Source organism: Hypanus sabinus, chromosome 7 (genome assembly GCF_030144855.1).
Source record: "Hypanus sabinus isolate sHypSab1 chromosome 7, sHypSab1.hap1, whole genome shotgun sequence".
Classification (NCBI taxonomy): Eukaryota; Metazoa; Chordata; class Chondrichthyes; order Myliobatiformes; family Dasyatidae; genus Hypanus; species Hypanus sabinus.
In genome coordinates this window covers 61,360,132-61,384,682 of record NC_082712.1, presented here as the reverse complement: position 1 = coordinate 61,384,682, position 24,551 = coordinate 61,360,132, and the positions used below count along the sequence as shown (strand labels likewise).

At 38.5% G+C, this 24,551-nt stretch overlaps 1 protein-coding gene across 3 annotated transcripts in view; it reads right to left on the bottom strand.

Annotated features, from left to right (window-relative positions):
• Positions 1–24,551, bottom strand: part of LOC132396832 (cytoplasmic aconitate hydratase) — a 74,348-nt gene that overhangs the window by 10,703 nt on the left and 39,094 nt on the right. For all 3 annotated transcript variants that reach the window (XM_059974810.1, XM_059974812.1, XM_059974811.1), the window contains exons 10-20: positions 21,949–22,065; positions 19,923–20,082; positions 16,898–17,033; positions 14,905–14,989; positions 13,949–14,105; positions 12,512–12,636; positions 12,143–12,247; positions 4,656–4,798; positions 2,889–3,036; positions 2,152–2,274; positions 370–555 (exon numbers count right to left, since the gene is read on the bottom strand). In XM_059974810.1, coding sequence (XP_059830793.1) covers positions 370–555; positions 2,152–2,274; positions 2,889–3,036; positions 4,656–4,798; positions 12,143–12,247; positions 12,512–12,636; positions 13,949–14,105; positions 14,905–14,989; positions 16,898–17,033; positions 19,923–20,082; positions 21,949–22,065 — 1,485 coding nt within the window. The remainder of the gene's footprint in view (positions 1–369; positions 556–2,151; positions 2,275–2,888; positions 3,037–4,655; positions 4,799–12,142; positions 12,248–12,511; positions 12,637–13,948; positions 14,106–14,904; positions 14,990–16,897; positions 17,034–19,922; positions 20,083–21,948; positions 22,066–24,551) is intronic.

Here is a 24,551-nt window from a genome sequence, read left to right as displayed (position 1 = left end):
TTGACAGACTAGTGCAAGATAAGCCTGGAAGAGCATTTGGAAACAGTACCAGGTGGTGAGAGCCAGAAATAAAAACAAAGATCTAAAAGCTGTTTGGAGAACACTCTAGAATCTGCATCCTTATCAGTCTCTAAAAGCTGCTTGCTGCATTTCATGAGGCAAAGGTCATTGAGCCCATCGAGCTGATTTTCAATCGAATGATACTTTTTATTCCACTGATCTAACTTGGCTCAAAACTGCTCAATCGCAGATGTATTCCTGATTTCTTCTGAAAATCCAAGGGTCATGGTATCTTAGGAGCAGCCCAACCTGATGAAAATAACTGTGTTGGTCCTGATTACATTCAGAGGTTTATAATCAAGATTTCACCTTAATCTCCACATTCATCCTGGGCTTCAACAACTCAGGAATGACAATGGTGTAGTGTTCATGACCCGTAAGTTGCAGGCTGTCAGCTGTCTGTCCAGGCAGATATTCCAGAGGAATTATCCCCATCCCCACAAGATTACTACGGTGAATACGTTCATAACTTTCAGCGAGGATGGCTTTGATGCCCTGTTAAAAAGATCACTAGGTCACTCAATTCCTTCGACGTACAGCAAAACATGCTCTCCACAACATGAAGAAATAGAGCATAACAGAAAATTATCACCAAGTCACTTATCATCCTGAACACATTTACTTTGACATGACCGAGTTCAAATGCTGCCACTTCTTACCCAATAGGACCATTGGAGATCCTTCATATTGACTGGGGTCATTCACAAAGACAGTTTAACAGTACCCTCCTAAAAAGAAATAGGATGGCCAATAACTGCTGTTCTTACTCATGAATCCGCAGCACACAAATAATAATGTCTAAACAAAGTTAGGGCACTGTCCAAGTTGACAGGAAAAGTTCAAAGTATATTTATTATCAAACTATTTGTACGTTATACAAACTTCAGATTCATCTCCTTACAGGCAGCCACTCACGGAACCCATTTTTTAAAAAAACCCAAGGAACACCCAAAGTGCAAAGAGAGAGAAAAAAAAACAAATTGTGCAAACAATAAAAGTAAGCCAACAGCATTCAGAATGAAAGTGAGTGAAAAACTGGTTTAAATAAAATCACACACAAATAGGAGGAGGAAACAGAGCTTCCAGTTTGGTGACATTTGGGTACAACTGGGGCTAGTTCCAAGAACTGATTTCTCAAGCTTCTTTGCAAACTCATTAGCTTATCCAAATGCAGAATCTTAAATAAAACAGTGCAATTGAAATGCACTCTTGCTTATTTCCCCTTGTATTCCTAGTAGCTCTCAAGAATGGCAACCCAGTAGTATTTTATTAATTAATCCAAGCAAGTGTTAGTACAAAAGAAACATACATGTGAACCAGAAGGACTATTTACTAGACCTTTAAGCGAACAAGCCAGCTTCTGAGCAAATTAAATAATTTTATTTTGAAACTTTTAGAAGGAGCCCTGCAAAGCTCGATTTGAAAAATCACACCCTCCCCCAAGGAATTGTGAATAACACATTTGATAGAATTTTGTCAAAGTAATTGACATGATCTGAGGGATGGCCTCATGTTGTTGACCCAGGTCTTCCCACCTTTATGGTCCTCCCATATATACCCTTACCTAGTCTCAACAGAGAAGGCCAACTCCATTACCCTGAGGTATCCCAGTAGTGGAAGGATTTCCTGTGACAACTTGAACATCTTCACTCCCAACTGCCCTGAAAGCTTTGATAGCTGACAGATTGTTAACAGATCATTTTTTAATGTCTCTGATATACAGAGATGGTTGAACAAATGTAACCAGGGCCTAATCCATGACTGTACAACCCACATACAATACTTTTAAGAACTTCTGGAAATATTTTGCTGACTAATCAGCTTCAGTGGAGAGAGAAACAAGTTTGATCTTTCATCGGAATGTTCCTTGTTTCTCATTTCCACAATAATTGTTTATGGACTTGTTATTGTAATGTGTTTGAAGACAGTGGGAAAGGTGATGATTGGCCATCTTCTTCTTAATTTCATGGGCTTTCCCTTCATGGCCATTCTGGAGTATCCTCACTCCTGTATGATGCAGGCATACTGCCACAGTTAGTTTCCCCTTTTGTAATCAAGAATTGTACATTTTACTGCCCAATGTAAACTCACCTGCAAATAGGGACCCTTGGCTGCCCAGTCTCTTGAACTGCCTGATCCATATTCCTTACCAGCTAATATAATCAGAGGATGGCCTTCCTGTTGATAACGTTCTGCAGCATCATAAACGTCAAGCTATCAGCATCAGAAAAAATAAACGTAATTCAGAATTTTTATTTAAATCTAACTTGGACATGTTGAACAACTTTTCTTTGTGGTCCTGAAACTAATTAAGTTCAATAAACAGCTGATGTTAAAGTTAATTATCTTTACATTTATTCAGGAAATATAAACAAGTCATATCTACCCTGAACAGAATTCAAGACAGATTGGAAATGCACTGAAGGAAGGTTAACATAAACATATATCATGCCTGTCTGATAATTAAGAGGCAGTTTAACATAAACATATATCTGATAATTATAGGAACAGAGAATGGGGATAGGTATCCTTCAGGTCATCTTTATCATGACTGAAAAGTAAATGCTGCTAACTGTATGCTAAAGGAAAGAAGAGCTCCAATAAATCATCAATGGCCTAACAGAAACATCCAACTACCATTAATCACAAAGACAATAACCACCATGTATGATTAAAAGTAAAATGCTTTTGCTAGAAATTTTACAAGTGCATTTTGCTAACAATATGTAGTAAGACACAGGACCAAATCTCATCTATTGTAAGCCCCAATCACTGGATCTTAACAAACAGATAACTTGGTGGTATAAAACTTCTGATTTCTCACTTACTGTCTCCCCGCTAGGGAAGTGAATAGTCTGTGGCCCTTGCTTTTTGAGGAATTTATTGACCAACCGGATATTTGCAAATGTCCCCCTTGCCATAACTGCATCATTGCCTCTACGAGATCCATACGAGTTGAACTGTCGTGGGGTTAAACTAAAAGGTGATATTAAAAAAAAATGTCAATTTCAAGAGTTTTTTTAAAAATTCCAATCTTAGCAGAAAGTCAAGACTACCATAACTGGTACAACACCTTCCTAACATGTTTCAACTTTCTTTCATCTTTGTTCTACCAACCTTCACAGTTCTATCAAATCAAAATTAACTGTTCAATATTATAAAGATAACTTGAGCCATTTCACAGGAGATATACAATTTTCAGGAAATAACCAGCTGTCCAAACTTCAGAATTTCAGCTCTATCATTGGTCCCTGCTATTTTAAGGAGGCACTGAAACTGTATTGATTCATACAATTCATATGTTGAATATAATGCAATTATGTATGTGATCATCAGTTGGATCAAGGATATCTTTTTGCCTCGGATTTTGTAATGTTATCTTTAGTGAACATAGGCTACAAAATGAAGGCACTCTTCTTCTCAAATTTACTTTTCAATGAGTTATCCCCTTGCTCACCAACCTGCACACCCACTCAACTCCCTCTTGTTCACCCTAGACTGCCTCCTCAGCCCTCCAAGACTTTACTGCAGTCCTTCTCCATAGTTCTCTCAATTATGTCCAGTCATTCCATAATATAACACAGTGGAAAGCCATTTAGCCTATCACTTATTTTTAAATTACATTAATTTCAATTAACATTAATTAAAATAAACTTAATTTTAGCCCCTTGCTCCTTCCACCCCAACCCCACTCTTGCCTTATTGATTTATCCAAATGTGCTTTTGCAAACTAAATTGATTGTGCCACTAAAATAGTATCAGTCAGGTCATTCATGATAGTTCCCAACAAAAACAAAAATATATTCCTTACTAAAAGTGTGTTTATATTCCTTTCTTCCAAAAATATATTTCCCTTGTTCTTTTGCCAATAGTCAATCTTGTGTCCCAAAAGAAGTAAGTTCTCCTTATTTGCCTTTACAAAACTTTAATGATTTGGAAATTGTCAGCATCATCACCTCTTATTTTACTCTGCTTTAAAGTCTATTATTCACCTCAAGTGGGAATTTGAATTGGAATATTATTGTCATACGTACAGTAAAAAGCTTGCCTTGCATGTTGTTCATGTGGATCAAATCATTGAGGTAGAACAAGGTAAAATAATAACTGAATGCAGAATAAGGTGTAACAGCTACAGGGAAAGTGTGGTGCAGGTGGACAATAAGGTGCAAAATCATAATATGGAATTAATAGACTTTGGAGAGAGAGTTAATTAAATGATCACCTCTATGTAGAATTACTGGTAGAGCTCATAGATCAGCCACAACTTCACTAAACAAAAATACATCTGAAAAGCTAAATGGCTGATAAGTTTTTTCAAATCTTCCAATGTTCTAATTAGAGACACCGGTCATGGTGCCAAAATAACCATAGTTCATAATTTAGTGGTTTATTCCACAATTATATTACTGCCTTTTGTCACTTAGAACATCTATTAACTTAATAGTTAACTACTGCGAGTAAAATGTCAAGGTGTTAATTACATTCATAGATCTTAAGCCTGACATCAATATTCCACATTGACTTATAATAAGAGTCCTATAGTAGGACATAAAGTAAAATTTATCCTTAGAATAATATTTAAGGCCTTTCCTTACCCTCGCTCAGTTAAATACCGTGCAGCAGGGCTGTTTCTTGCAATGTTCCCAGCCGGAGAGATGTGATCAGTTGTCACCGAATCTCCCAGGTTTAAAAGAACGTAGGCATCAATAATAGATTTAGGAGGCTGAAGATCTAGAGTCTGGACAAAATTTAAAGTACAAGTTACTTCTTTATTAAAATAAATCTACATGTAATCTACAATGCATTAATCATTCTGCACACCAACAATAACTGATAGACGTCAACAACCCACAACTAATCTCAGTTCATAAAGATAACACATAGTTATGGATGACAAATGAGGAAGTGGTCTGGCTCAGCTTTAACTGTCCATACTTTCCCACATTCTTTGTTCAACTGGATATTCTGACCTCTGTGTTTCTTTAGTTTCAGCCTCAAGCACATGCGTAACTTACATTGCTTTGTCATTGTGAGCCATTGCCTCAAATGTTATTCAAAATCCTCTGGAAATCTTTCCCCCAAACCTCTCCACTTCACTACCTCTCCAGCTTTTGTTTCTCCCTCTTATCTTTCAAGGTGACTGTGCCATGTTGTTTGATAAATCATTCTCTTGAAGTGCCCTGATGTTTTAGACCATAAGACATAGGAACAGAATTAGGCCATTTGGCCCAGAGTCTGCTCTGCTATTCCATCACAGCTGATTTATTATCCCTCAACCCCATTCTCTTGCTTTTTCCCCATAACCTTTGACACGATTACTAAACAAGAACCTATCAGCCGCTGCTTTAAATATACCAAATGGCTTGGAATCCACAGCTGTCTGGGGCAATGAATTCCACAAACTCACTACACTCTGGCTAAATAAATTTCTCTTCATCTCTGTTCTCAATGTTCCTCTATTTTGAGGCTCAAAATCAACTCAAAGTATTCAAATAAGCAATATCATTGTACCTATTGAAGTTTTATTGTATCACCGACTGCTACCTTTGATCTTAAGGGTATAAAAATGAGCCTCTACTGCAAGTGTCTCCAGAGAATGCCTTCTTGGTGTGACGAATAGAGACTTCTGCATCACCCACTTCAGTGTCTCTCCAGTGACTTTGACCACAATCACAACATTTGGGGGCTATCCCAGGATACTTTCGTACCCTAAGCAGTCAAAGATGGTGAGCATTTTTAAGAGTTGCACCCATAATTAGATTGTTCAGGTCAACGGACACAAGATCACAAAGTATCAAAGAATAAATCAGAGAGTTGAACTGGTAGATATACAAGTGTGGTGTGTGTGAGTGTATATGTGTGATGGTGGAAGGTAACGGACAGCTTTGGGTAGCTTTGTGAGACAGGGCCAGCCATTGCAAAAGGTGGCTACTGCCCATTCAGGGCTCCCGGTGGGCGGGTGTAGACTCATTCAGGGATCGTGTAGTAGTATACTCGTTTAGGAGTGTGCCTTTCAGGCATCATGAGTTCAGTGAGACATAAGTGGAAGATTGCAGAGTACTGTACATACTCTGTGGTTTTAAGTATATACTGTTTAATTTTTATCCATCCCTTATATTTTGCTTAATAAAGGAATTAGTTTGGGAATATTTGAGGGCTAGGGTTATACCCAGAAATATCTGTTGGGATGGAACCTATTAAGGTCAGACAGCAGGAGGTCAAGAACTCTGATGAACACAGCCAACCCCGGCCCTGATTACCAGCATCCATACACCAATCACCCCCAGGAAAAATCAGAGCATTTTGTCTAGCTGCATCACTCAGAGTTGCTTGTGGAAATTCTGAATTCTGGCATATGCTCGAAGAAATAACTGAAATTCATCACATGCACCCAAAAGATATACGCATGCTGGTTAAAGCAAAATGCCCAAAGAATATGTGGGACAATATGGCCCAGGGGGTGCAAGGTGGCACGTGGGCAACTATCAGGATTGCTAGTAACAAAGAGAGACATCGCTTCTTTAAGGAGGAAGTGAGGCAGCAACTAGGGGGAGATGAGAGTTTTTGGGGAATGATAACATTAGTGGTTCAGAGAGCTGATGAGCCTGCCATGGGTTACGCAGAGTGAAAATCTCGAGCTTATGAGGAGTATTCAGGGTTGGAGAATCCAGGAGGGATGATCCAGTCTTCCTGACAATGCTGAAGCAAGGTCTGAGGTTAGCCGACCAGGGTGTGATCAAACTTCGGGAACATTTGGTGTTATTGTCAGCTCTGCTTAGTCTTGTAGATAGCCACTTCGGGATGATGGTGTAAATGGAGTTGCACATAGGAACATGATAGGTTTGTAATTGGGAAAACGATCCAAAATGAAGGGCACCTTTGCTGCCCTACTTAATCAAATTCTCCTTAAAAGTTTGGCCTTTCTGGGACAGAATTCTGTCCAGGGACCAAGAGTTTATACTCGGCAGTATTATGGAGTTATGTGAATGTAGCAGATATGAATTCAAGCAAGAACAAGCCTTCAGTTTTTACTGTAAATTGCAAGTAGTAAATTGAAATTAAAAGCATAAGCCCGCCCACAGGCTAAGAGATATGGCTTGCAAAACGGTGACTATGAGATGTTTGCAAATGCATCAGGCAAACATTAAGACAATCAGTTTGTGTTAAATGGCCTGAAAATGCAGGATTCACTTCACGTTAATTTGGAGGTTGAGTCTGCGGTGAGGAAGGCAAATGTGATGATAACATTAATCTCAAAAGAAGTAGAATAAAAAAGCAAGGATGTAATGTTGAGGCTTTATAAAGCATTGGTGAGGCTTCACTTGGAATATTGTGAGCAGTTTTTGGGCCCTTATCTTAGAAAGGATGTACTGAAACTGGTGAGGGTTCAAAGGAGGTTCCAGGATTGAATGGCTCGTCATATATAACCATATAACAATCACAGCACGGAAACAGGCCATCTCGGCCCTCCTAGTCCGTGCCGAACTCTTAATCTCACCTAGTCCCACCTACCCGCACTCAGCCCATAACCCTCCACTCCTTTCCTGTCCATATACCTATCCAATTTTACCTTAAATGACACAACTGAACTGGCCTCTACTACTTCTACAGGAAGCTCATTCCACACAGCTATCACTCTCTGAGTAAAGAAATACCCCCTCGTGTTTCCCTTAAACTTCTGCCCCCTAACTCTCAAATCATGTCCTCCAGTTTGAATCTCCCCTACTCTCAATGGAAACAGCCTGTTCACGTCAACTCTATCTATCCCTCTCAAAATTTTAAATACCCCCTCAACCTTCTACGCTCCAATGAATAGAGACCTAACTTGTTCAACCTTTCTCTGTAACTTAATTGCTGAAACCCAGGTAACATCCTAGTAAATTGTCTCTGCACTCTCTCTAATTTATTGATATCTTTCCTATAATTCGGTGACCAGAACTGCACACAATATTCCAAATTTGGCCTTACCAATGCCTTGTACAACTTTAGCATTACATCCCAACTTCTGTACTCAATGCTTTGATTTATAAAGGCCAGCGTTCCAAAAGCCCTCTTCACCACCCTATCTACATGAGACTCCACTTTCAGGGAACTATGCACAGTTATTCCTAGATCTCTCTGTTCCTCTGCATTCCTCAATGCCCTACCATTTACTCTGTATGTTCTATTTGGATTATTCCTGCCAAAATGTAGAACCTCACACTTCTCAGCATTAAACTCCATCTGCCAATGTTCAGCCCATTCTTCTAACCGGCATAAATCTCCCTGCAAGCTTTGAAAATTCACCTCATTATCCACAACACCTCCTACCTTAGTATCATCAGCATACTTACTAATCCAATTTACCACCCCATCATCCAGATCATTTATGTATATGACAAACAACATTGGGCCCAAAACAGATCCCTGAGGCACCCCGCTAGTCACCGGCCTCCATCCCGATAAACAATTATCCACCACTACTCTCTGGCATCTCCCATCTAGCCACTGTTGAATCCATTTTATTACTCCAGCATTAATACCTAACGACTGAACCTTCTTAACTAACCTTCCATGTGGAACTTTGTCAAAGGCTTTGCTGAAGTCCATATAGACTACATCCACTGCCTTACCCTCGTCAACATTCCTCGTAACTTCTTCAAAAAATTCAATAAGGTTTGTCAAACATGACCTTCCACGCACAAATCCATGCTGGCTACTTCTAATCAGATCCCGTCTATCCAGATAATTATAAATACTATCTCTAAGAATACTTTCCATTAATTTACCCACCACTGATGTCAAACTGACAGGTCTATAATTGCTAGGCTTCCTTCTAGAACCCTTTTTAAACAATGGAACCACATGAGCAATACGCCAATCCTCCGGCACAATCCCCGTTTCTAATGACATATTAAAGATCTCTGTCAGAGCTCCTGCTATTTCTACACAAACTTCCCTCAAGATCCTGGGGAATATCCTGTCAGGACCCGGAGATTTATCCACTTTTAAATTCCTTAAAAGTGCCAGTACCTCCACCTCTTTAATTGTCATAGGTTCCATAACCTCCTTACTTGTTTCCCACACCTTAGACAATTCAATATCCTTCTCCTTAGTGAATACCGAAGAGAAGAAATCATTCAAAATCTCTCCCATCTCCTTCGGTTCCACACATAGCTGACCACTCTGATTCTCTAAGGGGCCAATTTTATCCCTCACTATCCTCTTGCTTTTAATATAACTGTAGAAACCTTTCGGATTTACTTTCACCTTATTTGCCAAACCAACCTCGTATCTTCTTTTAGCTTTTCTAATCTCTTTCTTAAGATTCCTTTTACATTCTTTATATTCCTTGAGCAATTCCTTTACTCCATGCTGCCTGTATCTATTGTAGACATCCCTCTTTTTCTGAACCAAATTTCTAATATCCCTTGAAAACCATGGTGCTCTCAAACCTTTAACCTTTCCTTTCACCCTAACAGGAACATAAAGATTCTGTACCCTCATAATTTCACCCTTAAATGACCTCCATTTCTCTATTACATCCTTCCCATAAAACAACTTGACCCAATCCACTCTCTCTAAATCCCTTCGCATCCCCTCAAAGTTAGCCTTTCTCCAATCAAAAATCTCAACTCTAGGTCCAGTCCTGTCCTTCTCCATAATTATATTGAAGCTAATGCTATTGTGATCACTGGACCTGAAGTGCTCCCCAACACATACATCTGTCAGCTGACCTATCGCATTCCCTAACAGGAGATCCACCACTGCCCCATCTCTAGTCGGTACTTCTATGTATTGTTGCAAAAAACTATCCTGCACACATTTCACAAACTCTAAACCATCCAGCCCTTTTACAGAATGAGCTTCCCAGTCTACGTGTGGAAAATTAAAATCTCCCACAATCACCACCTTGTGTTTACTACAAATATCTGCTATCTCCTTACACATTTGCTCTTCCAACTCACGCGCCCCATTAGGTGGCCTATAATACACTCATATCAGTGTTACTGCACCTTTCCCATTCTTCAATTCCACCCAAATGGCCTCCCTAGAGGAGCTCTCTAATCTATCCTTCCAAAGCACCGCCGTAAGATTTTCTCGGACAAGCAATGCAACACCTCCTCCTCTGGCCCCTCCTACTCTATCACACCTGAAGCAACTAAATTCAGGAATATTTAGTTGCCAATCACACCCTTCCTGCAACCATGTTTCACTAATAGCTACAACGTCATAATTCCAGGTATCAATCCACGCTTTAAGCTCATCCACCTTTCTTACAATGCATTTGATGGCTCTGAGCCTGTATTCAGTAGAATTCAGAAGAATGAGCGGTGAGTGAATTGAAACTTATTGAATAGTGAAAGGCCTTGATAAAGTGGATGTGGAGAGGATGTTTCCTATGGTGGGAGAGTCTATGACCAGAGGGCACAGCCTCAAAACAGAGGGGCATCCTTTTAGAATGGCGATGAGAAGGAACTTCTTTAGCCAGAGAGTGGTGAATCTGTGGAATCTGTTGCCACATGCAGCTGAGGAAGCCAAGTCTTATGTAAATTTAAGGCAGAGGTTGATAGATTCTTGATTGGTCAGGGCATGAAAAGAAATGGGGAGAAGGCAGAAGATTGAAACAGAGAGGAAAAATGGATCAGCCATGATGAAATGGCGGAGCAGACTTGATGGGCCAAACAGCCTAATTCTGCTCCTATATCTTATGGTCTAATGGAATCAATCCAGGCAATGGTTGATTTAAGTAATTTGCAACCATTGTAAATAAGTGCAGGAATGCTTGCAATTAGTTTATCCCAGCAACAGCATTTGAACATTCAGAGGTGTCTCCCACTGTAGATGCAAAGGAAGCATTGTCAACCCAAAGTACTGAAGTAAACAATTCCATGTAACTATTGCATAGAGAGAGTTGCCGCTTTTTATGAGCCACTGCAGACATGGCAAGAAGTTAGGTCTAAGCCAAGCGGCTTTTGTGTAGATGGCCAGTGTTTGAGTGGGGAGTGAGGCTTTGGCGAGGAGAGGCATAGGCCTTTGGCAGATTTTTTTTTCCGTTTATTCTTTCTTTCTTATTGGACATCTAGAGCAGTGGGGATGCCAGGTAGGATAATAGAATGTTCCTCTTGCAGGATGTAGGAAGGTAGGGAGACCTCCAGTGTCCCTGACGACTACACTTGCAGAAGATACACCCTTCTACACCCGGTTCTGTTTCAGTTAACCAGTTTAGTTCATTCAACTCATTATATCATTGAGCATTAGCACCTATTTGTTACCTTTGTTTAATCATGCACTGGATGACGTACCTACAAAGTAATCAAGGTTTTATTTGAAAAGTGGTCTATTACTTAATATGTTACTTGCTTTAATGAAATACAAACATTTCTTTGTAACATTTAATTATTTGGAATGAATGTTTGGAAATCTAAAATTTGCTCTTTCCTACTGATATATTAATGCAGAATACAAAAAAATCTAAAACAGAATTGATATAAAAGTTGAGGATGCCCAAGGCTTTTGCACAGTACTGCAGGTGAATACTGTGATACATCTGAATTAGAGAAGCTGGAATCTCCACTCCTGGTTGGTCTATATGACCCAGTTCCCAGTGTTCCTGGAAAAGGTACAACATTACAGAATGACGAACAGCTTGAAACAGACAATGTTAAGGAGTTGGAGTTGGAACTGGATGAACTCTGGATCGTCCAGGACATACAAGGAGCTATTTACACCCAAGGTGAAGGACATGGGTAACTGGGTGACTATCAGGAGGGGGAAAAGGGATAGGCAGCCAGTGCAAAATACCCCAGGCCATTCCCCTCAACAACAGGTATATCATTTCAGGCATCGTTTGGGGGAAAGGGGGGAATGGCCACAGCAGTCAGGTCTCTGGCACTTTTTTTAGTAATTTATAATTTTTACGATTATGTATTGTAATGTACTTCTGCCGCAAAACAACAAATTTCACAACATATACCAGTGATAGTACAACTGATTCCGATCCTACATTACATTATCCGGATATTACAGAAATACTAAAACATGTAATATTGAAGCTGTGATCCTGGACATTGAAACATTACACATCCAGTACTGTACATACCAGGTTTTCAAAGAAAGGTGGGGATTTGATATATGTTGACTTGGGATTCCAGGTGTACAATTTATCACTAGGAGCATTCAAAGAATTCCAGGATTCATTTCCTTTCTGTGAAGAAATACAACATAAAAAAGTTCTCATCTACAACATCTTGAAATCCTAGTCCACTGAAGGAGGATTAAGAAATGGATTTTAACTCACTTTTGAATGTAACATTTTAATGAAGCAAGAAATCACCCTACTTCAACAGCAACATAATATATTTAATTATTAGTTTAAAATATTAGACAAAATACATTTCCTTAGATTCTGAAGCTGCAGTTTTAAGTTACTGAAGGTTCTAGTCTTCAAGATAAAGTCCAAGTGGTTTACCTCAACTTTCTCGTAAACCTCTTTGAACATGGCAGGAATGACGAATTTCCTCTCAATTGCTTGCAGCTCTTCTCTGGTTGGCCAAATGTCCCTTAGGAAGATTTCCCTACCTTCTGCATTAATGCCTGAAAGGGGAAAATGGAACTCATATACAAATACTAAATTATGTTGCATTATGCAACATCCTAAAGGAGGAAGCTATTCATTACCTACTATAATTTCCTAGAGCACACAAGGCAAATTTTTCATGAGGAAGTGTTTAATTCTTTCCATGAAGGCTTACAAATCACAAGTTTGCATCAGCATTTCTCTATTAAAGCACTATAGCTCTCCAAGGCATGCTTCAGAAAGAAGCATAGTTGCCTCTCAGTGAAACGTGGATTCAAGTCTTCCCAATACACAGAGAATATGTAGATGCCTTTTCAAATCAGTACTACAGCAGCATGGCAGTATCGGATATGCTGTCTTTTGGAAGTAACAAACTGAAGCCACAATTGCACCGACTACTGAGTATAGTATATCCCACAGCATTAATGCAAAAAGCAGCATAGGATCGTGTTGGTAGTCAATATTTCTCAACCAACATCTTAAAACAGATTATCCGGTTATATTTATACAGCTGATGCACACATTTCCAGTCTTCCTTAAGACACCAGAGGCCATTCACCATTAAATTCCCCCCTCATTCCCATCAAATTCTACCAGTCACCTACACACCTGGGCAATCTACAGAGATCAATTAGCCGACTTAGTCTTTTCTGCTGTGGAAAGGAATCGGAGTGTTTGGGGAAACCTACATGGCCACAGGGAGAACATGCAAACTCCACACAGATCCAGGATACTCTACACATTATGTCACCAACATTACAACACAGACTGTAGGTCCTAGTTCACTAGCTGCATTTTGAGATATTGCAGCAGTTCAAAGGCACTATATCACACAAACTCCTCTCAGATCACTACGTCACCATCCGAACTTTTTCTCAATAGCAGTTACAATATTCCCCATCCTGCATTTACAAGATTGATACAGATTTACCAGGCTATTAAAATACTGAGCTTCCAGATAGGTAACTTATTCTCCATCAATTTATAAGTAACATTTTATTTGGAAAGGTACAGAACTAAGTAAGGAAACCCACACAGATCACAGATTATTCTTACAGCACAGATCTACTGCTCTCTCAGAGTTAATGGCAAGGACACGGTGCAAGGAAGATATAATACTGGAAGTTTTCCAATGAAAAGCAGATGTAAATAAAAAGTTTCAGGCCAAAAGGAAACATTTCCATTGCTGTATATGATACACTCTGACAGATCTACCTGGCTATATGACCAATCCATAGAATAAACTAAAAGTAAATTGGGGATTTATTTTTTGCTATGGAATTCACTCTTTAACATTTGAAGCACAAAAGAGGTACAGATGTTGCTTACCCAAAGGCTGCTCTTCAAAGTTGATCCGTATGTTCCCAGCTATAGCATACGCAATAACTAATGGTGGTGAAGCCAAGTAATTGGCACGTGTGTGGGGATGTACGCGGCCTTCAAAGTTTCTATTCCCAGATAACACGCCAACTGCAACAAGGTCGCCCTGAACAAACATTACATTATTTCAAATGTGATGCTGACAAGCATTATATCATTCATTGCAATAAGCACACTGACAGCAAGACTTTTTCTGCTATTCTTTCAGCTTCCTGAAAAATGCAAGTTAATTCTTCTTCTTCTGGCCTGGTGGGCCTTAGAAGAAACACTAAGCAATCATCCAATTGTTCGGACTCTTCTCCTTCATGAGATCAAAATGACTTGATACTTTTGAGAGAACAATGCGGTGGTGCACCAACAACTTTTATTTACATAACAACTTTAATATGCTCAATAGATTAAAGTTCTATACAGGAACATTACTGAGAAAGTTTGACATCAAGCTACAAAAAGATGTATTAAAGCTGATGACCCAAAGCCTGGTGAAAAAGGTAGATTTTTAAAGAGCAAAATAAAGAGGAGGAAATTTCCATGCTCAAGATCCAAGCAGCAAATAGTGGACAAATTAAAATTTGGAATGATGAATATGGCAGAGTTAAAGGAAAGAGAAGCAAGGGAGGGAATGGGGAAAGGAGATGTCATGGAGTAATCTGAAAACGTAGATAAAATTCTATTTTTTTTTTAAAAAGTGTTATGTTTCTTAAACAGAAGCCAGCATAGGCATCGAGCACAGGGTGATGGGTGAATTAAAACTGGTGTGTTAGAATGCACGCAGCAAAGTTCTGGATGTTTTTGAGCTTAGTTTGAATGTGAGAGGCTAACCTGGAATACTTACATCTGAAGTGATTTCAAACATTAAAGATCATTTCAACTCAATTAAAAAAAAGGTTATCAATACAACTTACCTTAGTAATGGCTTCCACAACAGCCTCTGGGAGAGGACCACTGTTACCGATACACGTCATGCAGCCATAGCCAACAACTTCAAACCTACAGAGTATAGAGATAACCTCTAAGTCACACATAATTAAGCACGTGAAAGCACTACCCTACCTTTTCACATCTTCCAATGTGGCGGTATGTGCTGCACTTGAACTGAAATGACGGCTTCACAACCTTAGGATATCTCAAAGGAGTTTCTGACTATTGAGAACTGTTTGAACTACTTTATACTTCCCTGTGCATTCTCAGACAATCAAACCACTTTGTTGTCCTTCCCCAACAAATCCAGCCATTTGAATAAAATGCATGCTATCTCAACCATTGATCCTGTCCACATCAGAATATTGTTGATTGGTCAGGTGTGACAGCTTCTACACAACTTCATTGCTGCAGACAAATCAATGCTGCAGTAAACACATTTAGCCCCAATCCACTCCACATCCATAGTCCAATATTCTGCCAATAAATATCAAATCAAATATTCTAAGTGCTCTAAGGTCTCTGCAGGACCCTGGGTAACTCGCAAACACCAATACAGTTTGCAATAAAAGCACGCTGTGGAACATCTTTAAGTTCCACAACCCTTTCTGGGATTAGTTGCCTGGCACAAAAGAATGATAATGATCAGTAGCACTAAAAGTAGATGGTCTGTAATATCAAAAACAAACCATCAACTGAAGAACCTACCCAGGCTTCACCTAGCATACATAACAATGGGTTGTAATATATTGCATCTGAACGACACAGAGCGAGTGATGCTGTCCCCTCCACAAATTAAACATGACAGAAACATCAAACTCTAAACATCATGGAGTGCAACTTGTTCATTGCATATGCAACCATTGATAACTATGCATTGGTCCAAGAGGTATCAATGTTAGGGTGTTTGTGGGGTTAGGAGTCAGAGCGAATATTGACCAGCAGCCAACCTTCAGATCTGAATATGGACTATAGATTAAATTTTAAAAGCAGCTCTGGACAACGGGTTCCTAATAGCCATGAACCACAGTTAATTGGAAATCCAGTCAACGCTGATTCAACATTCAGTTTGGTTGTCTGGAGTGTGAGTGCAAAGGAGGAGTTGTAAAATTTGTAACTAATTCGAAGGAAGCCTTGTAGATACATTATAAGTATAGAATTGTCCTTTGATCTTTGGCATATAAAACAGCATGTAATATTGGGTTGAGCAGCCCTCTTCCTCCAAAAGGGACTCAATATGATGCCTGCTTTGCCTCATCTGTCGAATAAAAGACTACTCCATGTCTACCAGCTACCTCTCTCCAATGACTCTGTTCATGCTACATCGGCACCACTGAATGGACCGTCAAACCCAACATTCAATTACATTTGAGAGTACCTCCAGCATTTTGTGTGTCTGACTTACTGAGTTATTCTAGCATTCTGTGTACACCTACCAGCTTGCATGCCTTCCCCTTCCCCCACCTTCTTATTCTAGCTTCTGTCCCCTTCCTTTCCAGTCCTGATGAAGGGTCTCAGCTCAAAATATCAATTATTAATTCCCCATGTACTGTGTGTTACAGAGGCACAATCTCTCCATGGCTATACATTTCAATTTGTCTTCCCATTCTGACGTGTTTGTCCATAGCCTCCTCTATTACCAAGACGAAGCCAAACTCAAGGTGGAGAAGCAACACCTTATGTTCCGTCTGGGTAGCCTCCAACCTAAAGGCATGAATATCGATTTATCTCATTTTAGGTAATTTCTCATCCCTCCTTCCTTCTCTCTTCTTCCATTTTCCATTCTAGTTACCCTTTCACCTCTTCTCTTCTCACCAGCCTATCACTTTTCTATGATTCTCTTCCTCCTTCCCTTTCTTCCATGGTCCACTGTCCTCTCCTATTAAATTCATTCTTCTTCAGTCCTTTATTTCATGCATAAAATCCAAGCAAGGACCAAGACTGTCAATGTAAATGTCAGAATTATTCTAGCCTTACCCTAGTTTGGTGAGATATGGCATGACTCCACTCTCCTTCAAGTAGTATGTAACTACACCGCTTCCTGGAGATAAGCTGGTTTTGATGTATGGTTTAACATTGAGACCAGCTTCTACTGCTTTCTTCGCTAATAACCCTACAAACAAAATGAGGAAGGGCAGAAATTCAGTGGATTCCTAAACAAAATCACAAAATGGGAATATTGCTGTGTCCTCAATGGCACAATAGATGATTTAACAAAATTTCTTGCACTAGCTATTAGTCCACTGGAGGCATCTTTTTCCTATAATCAAATATATTCAAAATTAGAAGAGACTTTGATACATCTGGTTGAGGTAATCTATTTCTTCTCGCAAGTTGGTTGGTTATAGAAAATTGTTTAAATTTATTAGCCAAAACAGCACAAAAGGAGAATTTTCCCATAACAAGGGTTGATAAAAATCTGGAAAGTGGTAGAGTCAGATTCCATAGAGGGTTTTCTTACAAAAGTGATGGGATATTTCTAAGATTCTAGGTTATGGGGAATGGGATTTATTTGAATTTGAACAGCTCCTTCAACAACCAAATGGTTCTTCTCTATGCTGTCAGAATTTAAGTTGCTAAGATTTATTTATACAAACAAAACTTGAAGGTTCACTTCACTGAATGAAAAAATTGTTTTCTTTAATGAAGAATCAATGGACAATATTATTCTAGGAAAAACAGCTCATGAACACTCTCAAATCAGCATTTCATTCAGTTGACACAGCAACATTACCCACAAATCCCTAATGCAAGATAGAATTTAAAGCAGGGTCAGAAGAATGTAAATGCACTTATCAAATGCTTTACAGAAATGCACAAGAAGTGGTGATTAAGAACAACTGCTTTGTGACTGAGTAACATGGCAGACAAATTAGTGAGCCAACAGTCAGAGTTCTGACACATTGATCAAGAAACACAATACGAATCCCACATTGGCAGCTAGTGAACTTAAATCAATCAAGAATTAGTCTTAATAATGTTAACTATAAAATAATGAATAGTCATAAAAACAGACTTACTTTATTAACAACCTTCAGGAAATGGAATCTGCCATTCTTACCCTGCCTAGATTTCATGAGGCTCCAGACCCACCAATAATGCTAGTGTAGGTTTCTCATTGCACTTGTCCATACATGTACTTAATGCACTTTGACTGACGTGATTAACTTTTAATTGCTTTCTAAGTTCAGACACAAAATGGAATGGAGAATAAACGCTGCTAATTCTAGCAACCTCCAATTACCACAATGAAAGCACAAAACATTTCAGACATCGCTAACTTGATAAGCTGATTTTTAAGATCAGTTTAGTGTAGACATGTACAAAGGACATAAGTGAATAGTAAAATAAGTCCTTCAGTAAATGAAAGAATCACCGTAACTGCAGATTTTCAGTGCAGCAATAAAGATAGTTATTTAGAGAATCAGTATGTGCTGAATATTCCTAAATCAATAAGAGTTAGTCTAGAATTTATGTAATTATTCTTGGCTTTTTTTCAGCTCACATACCACCTTTTCAGTGTCAAAAATGCCAGATAAAATTATCAAGTCCTAAGAAAGCAGAAAAGACTATTAGGCTTTTGTGTACATTGGCCTATACTCTCTGCAGAATTTAGAAAAAGTAATGGGTGGTATTACTGAGACAGACAAGATTCAAAATTTAATTGGAAGAAGCAGATTCTGGAGAGTCCATTCCTGAAAGAATAAACATTTAAGGACAAGTGATTGGCCATGACTGAGATGAAAAGAAATTTCTTTACTCACAGGGTTGGGAGCATTTGGAATTCTTATACCAAAGGACTTTGGGCATTCACCAAATATATTCAAGGGTGAGGATAATAAACTTTGGTCACTAAATGAACCAAAAGCTATGGAAACCGGGTTGGAATGTGCATTTGAGGTACAGGATTACTCAAGGCATTGAATGGTGGAGCCAGCTTGAATGTTGTATAGCCTACTCCTACTTCTATTCTTTGTACTACCTTGAGGAACTGATGTGATGAAATGAACGGTAGAGATGGCATGCAATTCAAAGTTTTTCACTGTACCACAGTACATGACAATAATAAACCAATTTAATTTGTCAATTTTTGTATATTATTTTCTTTCCTACATTCTTTCCCTATCTCTCCACTTGTGTAACTCTTGTCATATCTGAAATATATCAGTTTTTTATGAAAGGTTATGAATCAGACACTAACTGCTTCTCTTTTTGCACTTAGTGCTGGCCTGATTGGTACTTTCAGAACTGTCATTTTCTATTTTAGAATGACAGCACCCAGAATTATTCTACTTCTAAGTAATATCAAAAGTCTGGGAATTGTGGAATGTGTTAGCTTCTTCTGAGAATTTGGTGCCTTTTCAATAAGACTATGGAGCAAGTGCCCTGGTTCAAAATCTCTAGAAGTCAGCTTGTATGCCTTACTGATTTCCCATGCAATGGAAATTACCCAAGGTTCAGCCACTAAGATTGTTGGGCACTATAGTTGCAAACTTACATTCTACCACTGTGTGGCACATTGTGGTCACATTTGGAACTTTGTAGGATTTAAGGACATGATTAGCCACCAGCAATGTTACCTACACTGCTGACAGCGACCACATTGTTACCTAAAGCAATGTTATCTACATTGGTGAGTCTTAGTTATAATACCGAAATTATCCAACTAATATTACAGGTGGAGATATATATGCACAGAAGTCATTCCACACTTGTCTCTTTTGGTTTCATAGAAGGAATACACAAGCACTAGTTAACCTCAAAACTATACAAATCCTAACCAGTCTTTGATTTTACAGTAATTTTGACTTTCTGTACATTTAAGAGACTAAACACAACTCACCTTCAACAGTTTAATACATGGTACAATGCTCCTTGGGAAATAAAATACCTTATCAATTTAATCTACATAGTACAAATTGTCTGCACAACATACTTGACAGGCAAAACTCATAAGCAATTTCACTACAGCCAAATCCAGGAAGGTAACCAAGTAACAAACCTGCTCCTAACATCACAGATGGGTTGCTGGTGTTGGTACAGCTGGTGATAGCAGCAATTACCACTGAGCCATGGCACAACTCGTATTCCTGCATGTTGTACTTAAACGTCACTTTGTCGTTTTGCCGAACCGGTGCAATCTGAAATCCTTTAAATCCTTGCTAAAATTAAGTGTCGGTGGGGGGAGAGAGAGAGAGAAATTAAAGACAAAGAAAACTTAGCTTTATTGCAATTCTTCATTCTCGATTTTCCATTCAAACTTTCAGGTGGATGAGGTTAAACTCGAGGAAAAAGAGAGCCAATATAGAGTCATTTTCTAGCACATCGATTTAAATCATAAATTGATAATTTAATTTAATGTGCTAAAACACAGAATTCCTATCAGTGTCTTTATTCCCTTCAGTGTATTTATCATCTCATTATCAGTAGACAACTTCCTTGAAAGTTTGAAACACTGTCAACTGGACAAACCCAAAGACAGTGCTAAAATGGAAGTGTCCCAACCAAAAAAAAAGGTCAAGGACAATCATTAAAGCAAAGAACACTCTCTACTTTTTTGCAATTGACGGGACAAAGGTTTTGTACAGGAAACAAGTTACTTTCATTTTTAAAAGCACTAGTTTTAACAATGCAGGTAAATTCTTGGAATTCACACAGTTACAAAGATTAAACAGTATGCAAAACAAAACAGATACAGGACTGAACAGCCTATTTTCATAAGAATATCCCATCATGTTTAATCATTCAAATAAGGGAAAACAATCCATTTCCTCTTGTAACTGGCATATCAATATAAGCTTAGCAATACAAGGTTCTGATTTAAGCTTATCAGCTGGAAATATTAACTTTGCTTCTCTTGCCAGATGGTATTTAGTCTACTGAATACATAGCATATTCTATGCTCATTTTAGATTATTTCCAACAGTATTTTGTTTCTGAAATGTCTTCTTTTACTTAGTGTTAAATAAGCATTTCTCTCAATAAAGTTACATTGTGTACAAGTCTGCAAGGTGCTTAAGGATGAGATAAGGTTCAGCCTACCTTAATTCACCTATGCAGAAAGATTCTAATGTTTCATTCTTGCCACCTCACTGACAGTTAATATCATGATCTTACACCATAATGGAGCAGAGTCAAAACACTGCATGTCCTATCCTAGGTATTATATTAGCATCTATTGTTTTGTAAGTTATTTTAAGGTTTTTGTCTCAAGAATCCAGGAAGAAGATACAGGTGCCTCAGGGTCCACACCAGCAAGTTCAGGAACAGTTACTACCCCTCGACCATCAGGCTATTGAACAAAAGAGGATAACTACACTCATTTAAGGACTCTTATCTTGTTATTTATTGCTTTATTTATTATCTGCATTTGCAGTTTATCATTTACAGTTCCTAATGTTTACAGTCTACAGATCCTGTTTACAGTTACTGTTCTAGAGATTTGTTAAGTATACCCACAGAAAAAAATCTCAGAGTTGTATTGGTGACATGTATGTACACTGATAATAAATTTTACTTTGAACTTTAAACTGTTCCCACAACCTATGGATTCACTTTCAAAGACTCTTCATCTCATGCTCTTGATATTTATTGCTGATTTATTATTACTTCTTTCTTTTTTCCATTTGTGTTTGCAGTTTGTTGCCTTTTGGCACTGCATTTTCTGAGCCAATGCCGCAGATTTTTATAATACTATCAACAGATCTATCGACAGTATTGTAAAATCTTTCAACTAATCTATTGACGGCATTATCAAATCTGTCAAATCTATTGACAGTGTTGAAAATCTGTTGACAAATCTATTGACAGTATTGTAAAATCTGTCCACCATTTGTGCATTTTCTGAATTCAGAGTACTAATGCAATGGAAACAGCTACAATTGCAGCATTGAAATCCAAGGCACTCTAACTGGACACTCTCCTTTAACAAGTGCGTAACTGGATGCTAGCTTTTAGCCAGTTTATCCTCAAAATAAAACTTGCATTGCAATGTATTTCCATTGGTAGACGGCATTTTTGCAACTCACCTTTGCAGTCAAACAACTTTCAAAATCTTGTTTCATATCGGACATGGCCACTTTGTCCTGAGGTCGCTTAGGACCACTACAACATGATACCACAGTACTAAGATCCAGTTCCACAGTCTGCACGGAACAAAAGAAAGCATTTTGTGAGAGTTCATGAATGCAATAATTGCTCTATGAAAACACTTTTTTCCTCTTTTTATTACAGTTCTGTTGAACTAGAGAAGAATTCAACATGTCAATATCTGGTCATATAGCATCTGAAAAGCATTTTTGCACATTCTGAATTTTTGCATATACTACACATCACTGATGTTCACAGAACTGCTTTTATTTGTTCTCTTTAATGTGTCATGGAAAGCTAATTAAATAAACTTGCTAACTTCTGTGTAACAATCATAATAGACACGTGCTAATTCAAAATTTGTTTTGTTTTATCTGATCTAAAAGAATATTTTCCATATAACATTCATTTTCATTGCCCACAAAGCATATTTAATTGTGCAATAAAGCAAATTTTATAATCTATCAACCTTTAAAGTGTTACTTTCTAATGTACACTACATAGAAACAAGTCAACCCATTAAAAATAAGAAATGAAATGAAGCCATAGGGCATGCTCTGTCATTCAATAAATCTTAACTAATCTGCCTCAACTTCACTTCTCTGCCAAATCCACATATGTCCTTGAAAAGCAAGAGGTTATAGCAATTGGTTATCTGAAATAAGCATAGAAAATTCTGGAAATACTCATCTGGTTAAGCAGCATCTCAGAAGGAGAAAGACAAAGTTTAAGATTGGCTTTGAAGTCAAAGGGGGAGGGTAAACAGGAAGCTGTCTGGAATAGGGTGAGAATCAGGAGAAACTGAATGTCACAGTGATACTAGTACCCTATAGACAAGTCCAGTGCTGTTGTTATTTGTTAATTCAACTTCTGCCTCAATAATGTTGAATGCCAGTCTCCAATACTTTCTTAGACCTCCAAACTAGAATGTGTCCCCAGCGACGGACCCCACCACTGAACATCAAACCACAATTTCCCAAATAGCTATTTCACTCACTTCCTCTTGAAATTTTCTCAACACAGCCTCCGAGCACAGTCACCCAAATGCTCATACTTTTTTTTAATCTCATCGCCAAGAACCATCCTTACAGACCCACTGATTTAGCCTGCTTTGTCTCAAAACTTCTATGTATCACAATTCTGTTTTTCTCCTCTTGTCCAGCACTTTCCCAATTATATCTTTGAATCCCTAAGCTCTGATAATTTGGACAATCATGATGTAAGTAAACTAATAAATAAGTTGAATATTATCAATACTGTACACCTCCAAACAACAGCCACCCTCTTAGACAGTGATTTTCATAAAGTCTCCATTTCATTTTCCTACTTTCTTCAATTCTATCCTGTTTTGATGACACCTTTTACACCAGTGCTTCTAAAAAAAAAGTTGTTCCCTGGATAGAAGCTTCCCTTTACCATAGCTGATGCCATCAAACAAAATTATTCCATTTTCCTTGCTTCTGCTCTCAAGTTGTCCAATCTTATTTACATCTTAGTTCCTCTTGTCCACAACTTTTACATGATTAACCTCTCCATTCAGATCAACCCATGCAGTGTCTGCTACCAACAGATATCCCCCTGTTCTGTACAATGAATTCTGGTTAACTGGGCCTTTGGTTAATCAGGACAGCCACTTACTTGAGACAACTCCTATAAGAACAAAAACTCATAGACAAAATTAAAATATAGTGAATTTTTACACTACTTCATGTAGGAAGGCAGTCCATTATCTGCACAAAGTGCCTGCACTAATTTTGTGCATTTACAGTCAATGAAAAGAACACAGCACACAAGGATCCAAAGTCTCTACCACAGCAGGGCTAAAAGATACATCAGTATGCCTTACACTTTGGAAATTGAATGAGATAATGTTTCTAGGATAAAATAAAAAATTATTGTACTGCAAGTGTGTACTTTAAAATCTTGATTGTGCTGCTGGCCAATTTCACGGTAATTAGGCTTTTACGTGGGGACAAAGAACAAATCAGCAAAGCACATATTTCCGATTATTGAACTGTTGACATTGGACCTCAGGCCCCAGGATTTGCCAACCTGGAGTGTTGTCCTTGATATCCCTGCAGGGAACAACAGTGTTTGTCCTCAAGGTCTGCTGAACCACCCTCTGCTCTCAGGGACTCAGACTCCAGTTTCTGCCTTGGACTCTGCTTACTACCTCTGACCTCTAACTCCACCTCATCCCAGTGCTTAAACCCTCACCTGACCCTAACATACTGTGCTGACCCCCAAAACCATCTCTACAAACCAGAAAGAAAAATTATGTCTGAGCCAAAACCTCTATGAATATTGGAGCTCTACACCATCTCGAGAGAAATGGGAATAATCCCAAAAACTATAAACTAGTGAGCAATACATCAGTGGTAGAGAACCTACTGCAGAGAATTATTAGAACATAGATTAGTATAGTGCAGTACAGGCCCTTTGGCTCCTTGGTCACAATGTTGTGCCAAACTTTTAAGCTACTCCAAGATCAATCTAACATTCTGCTCCCACATAGCCCTCCATTTTTCTTTCAACCATGTGC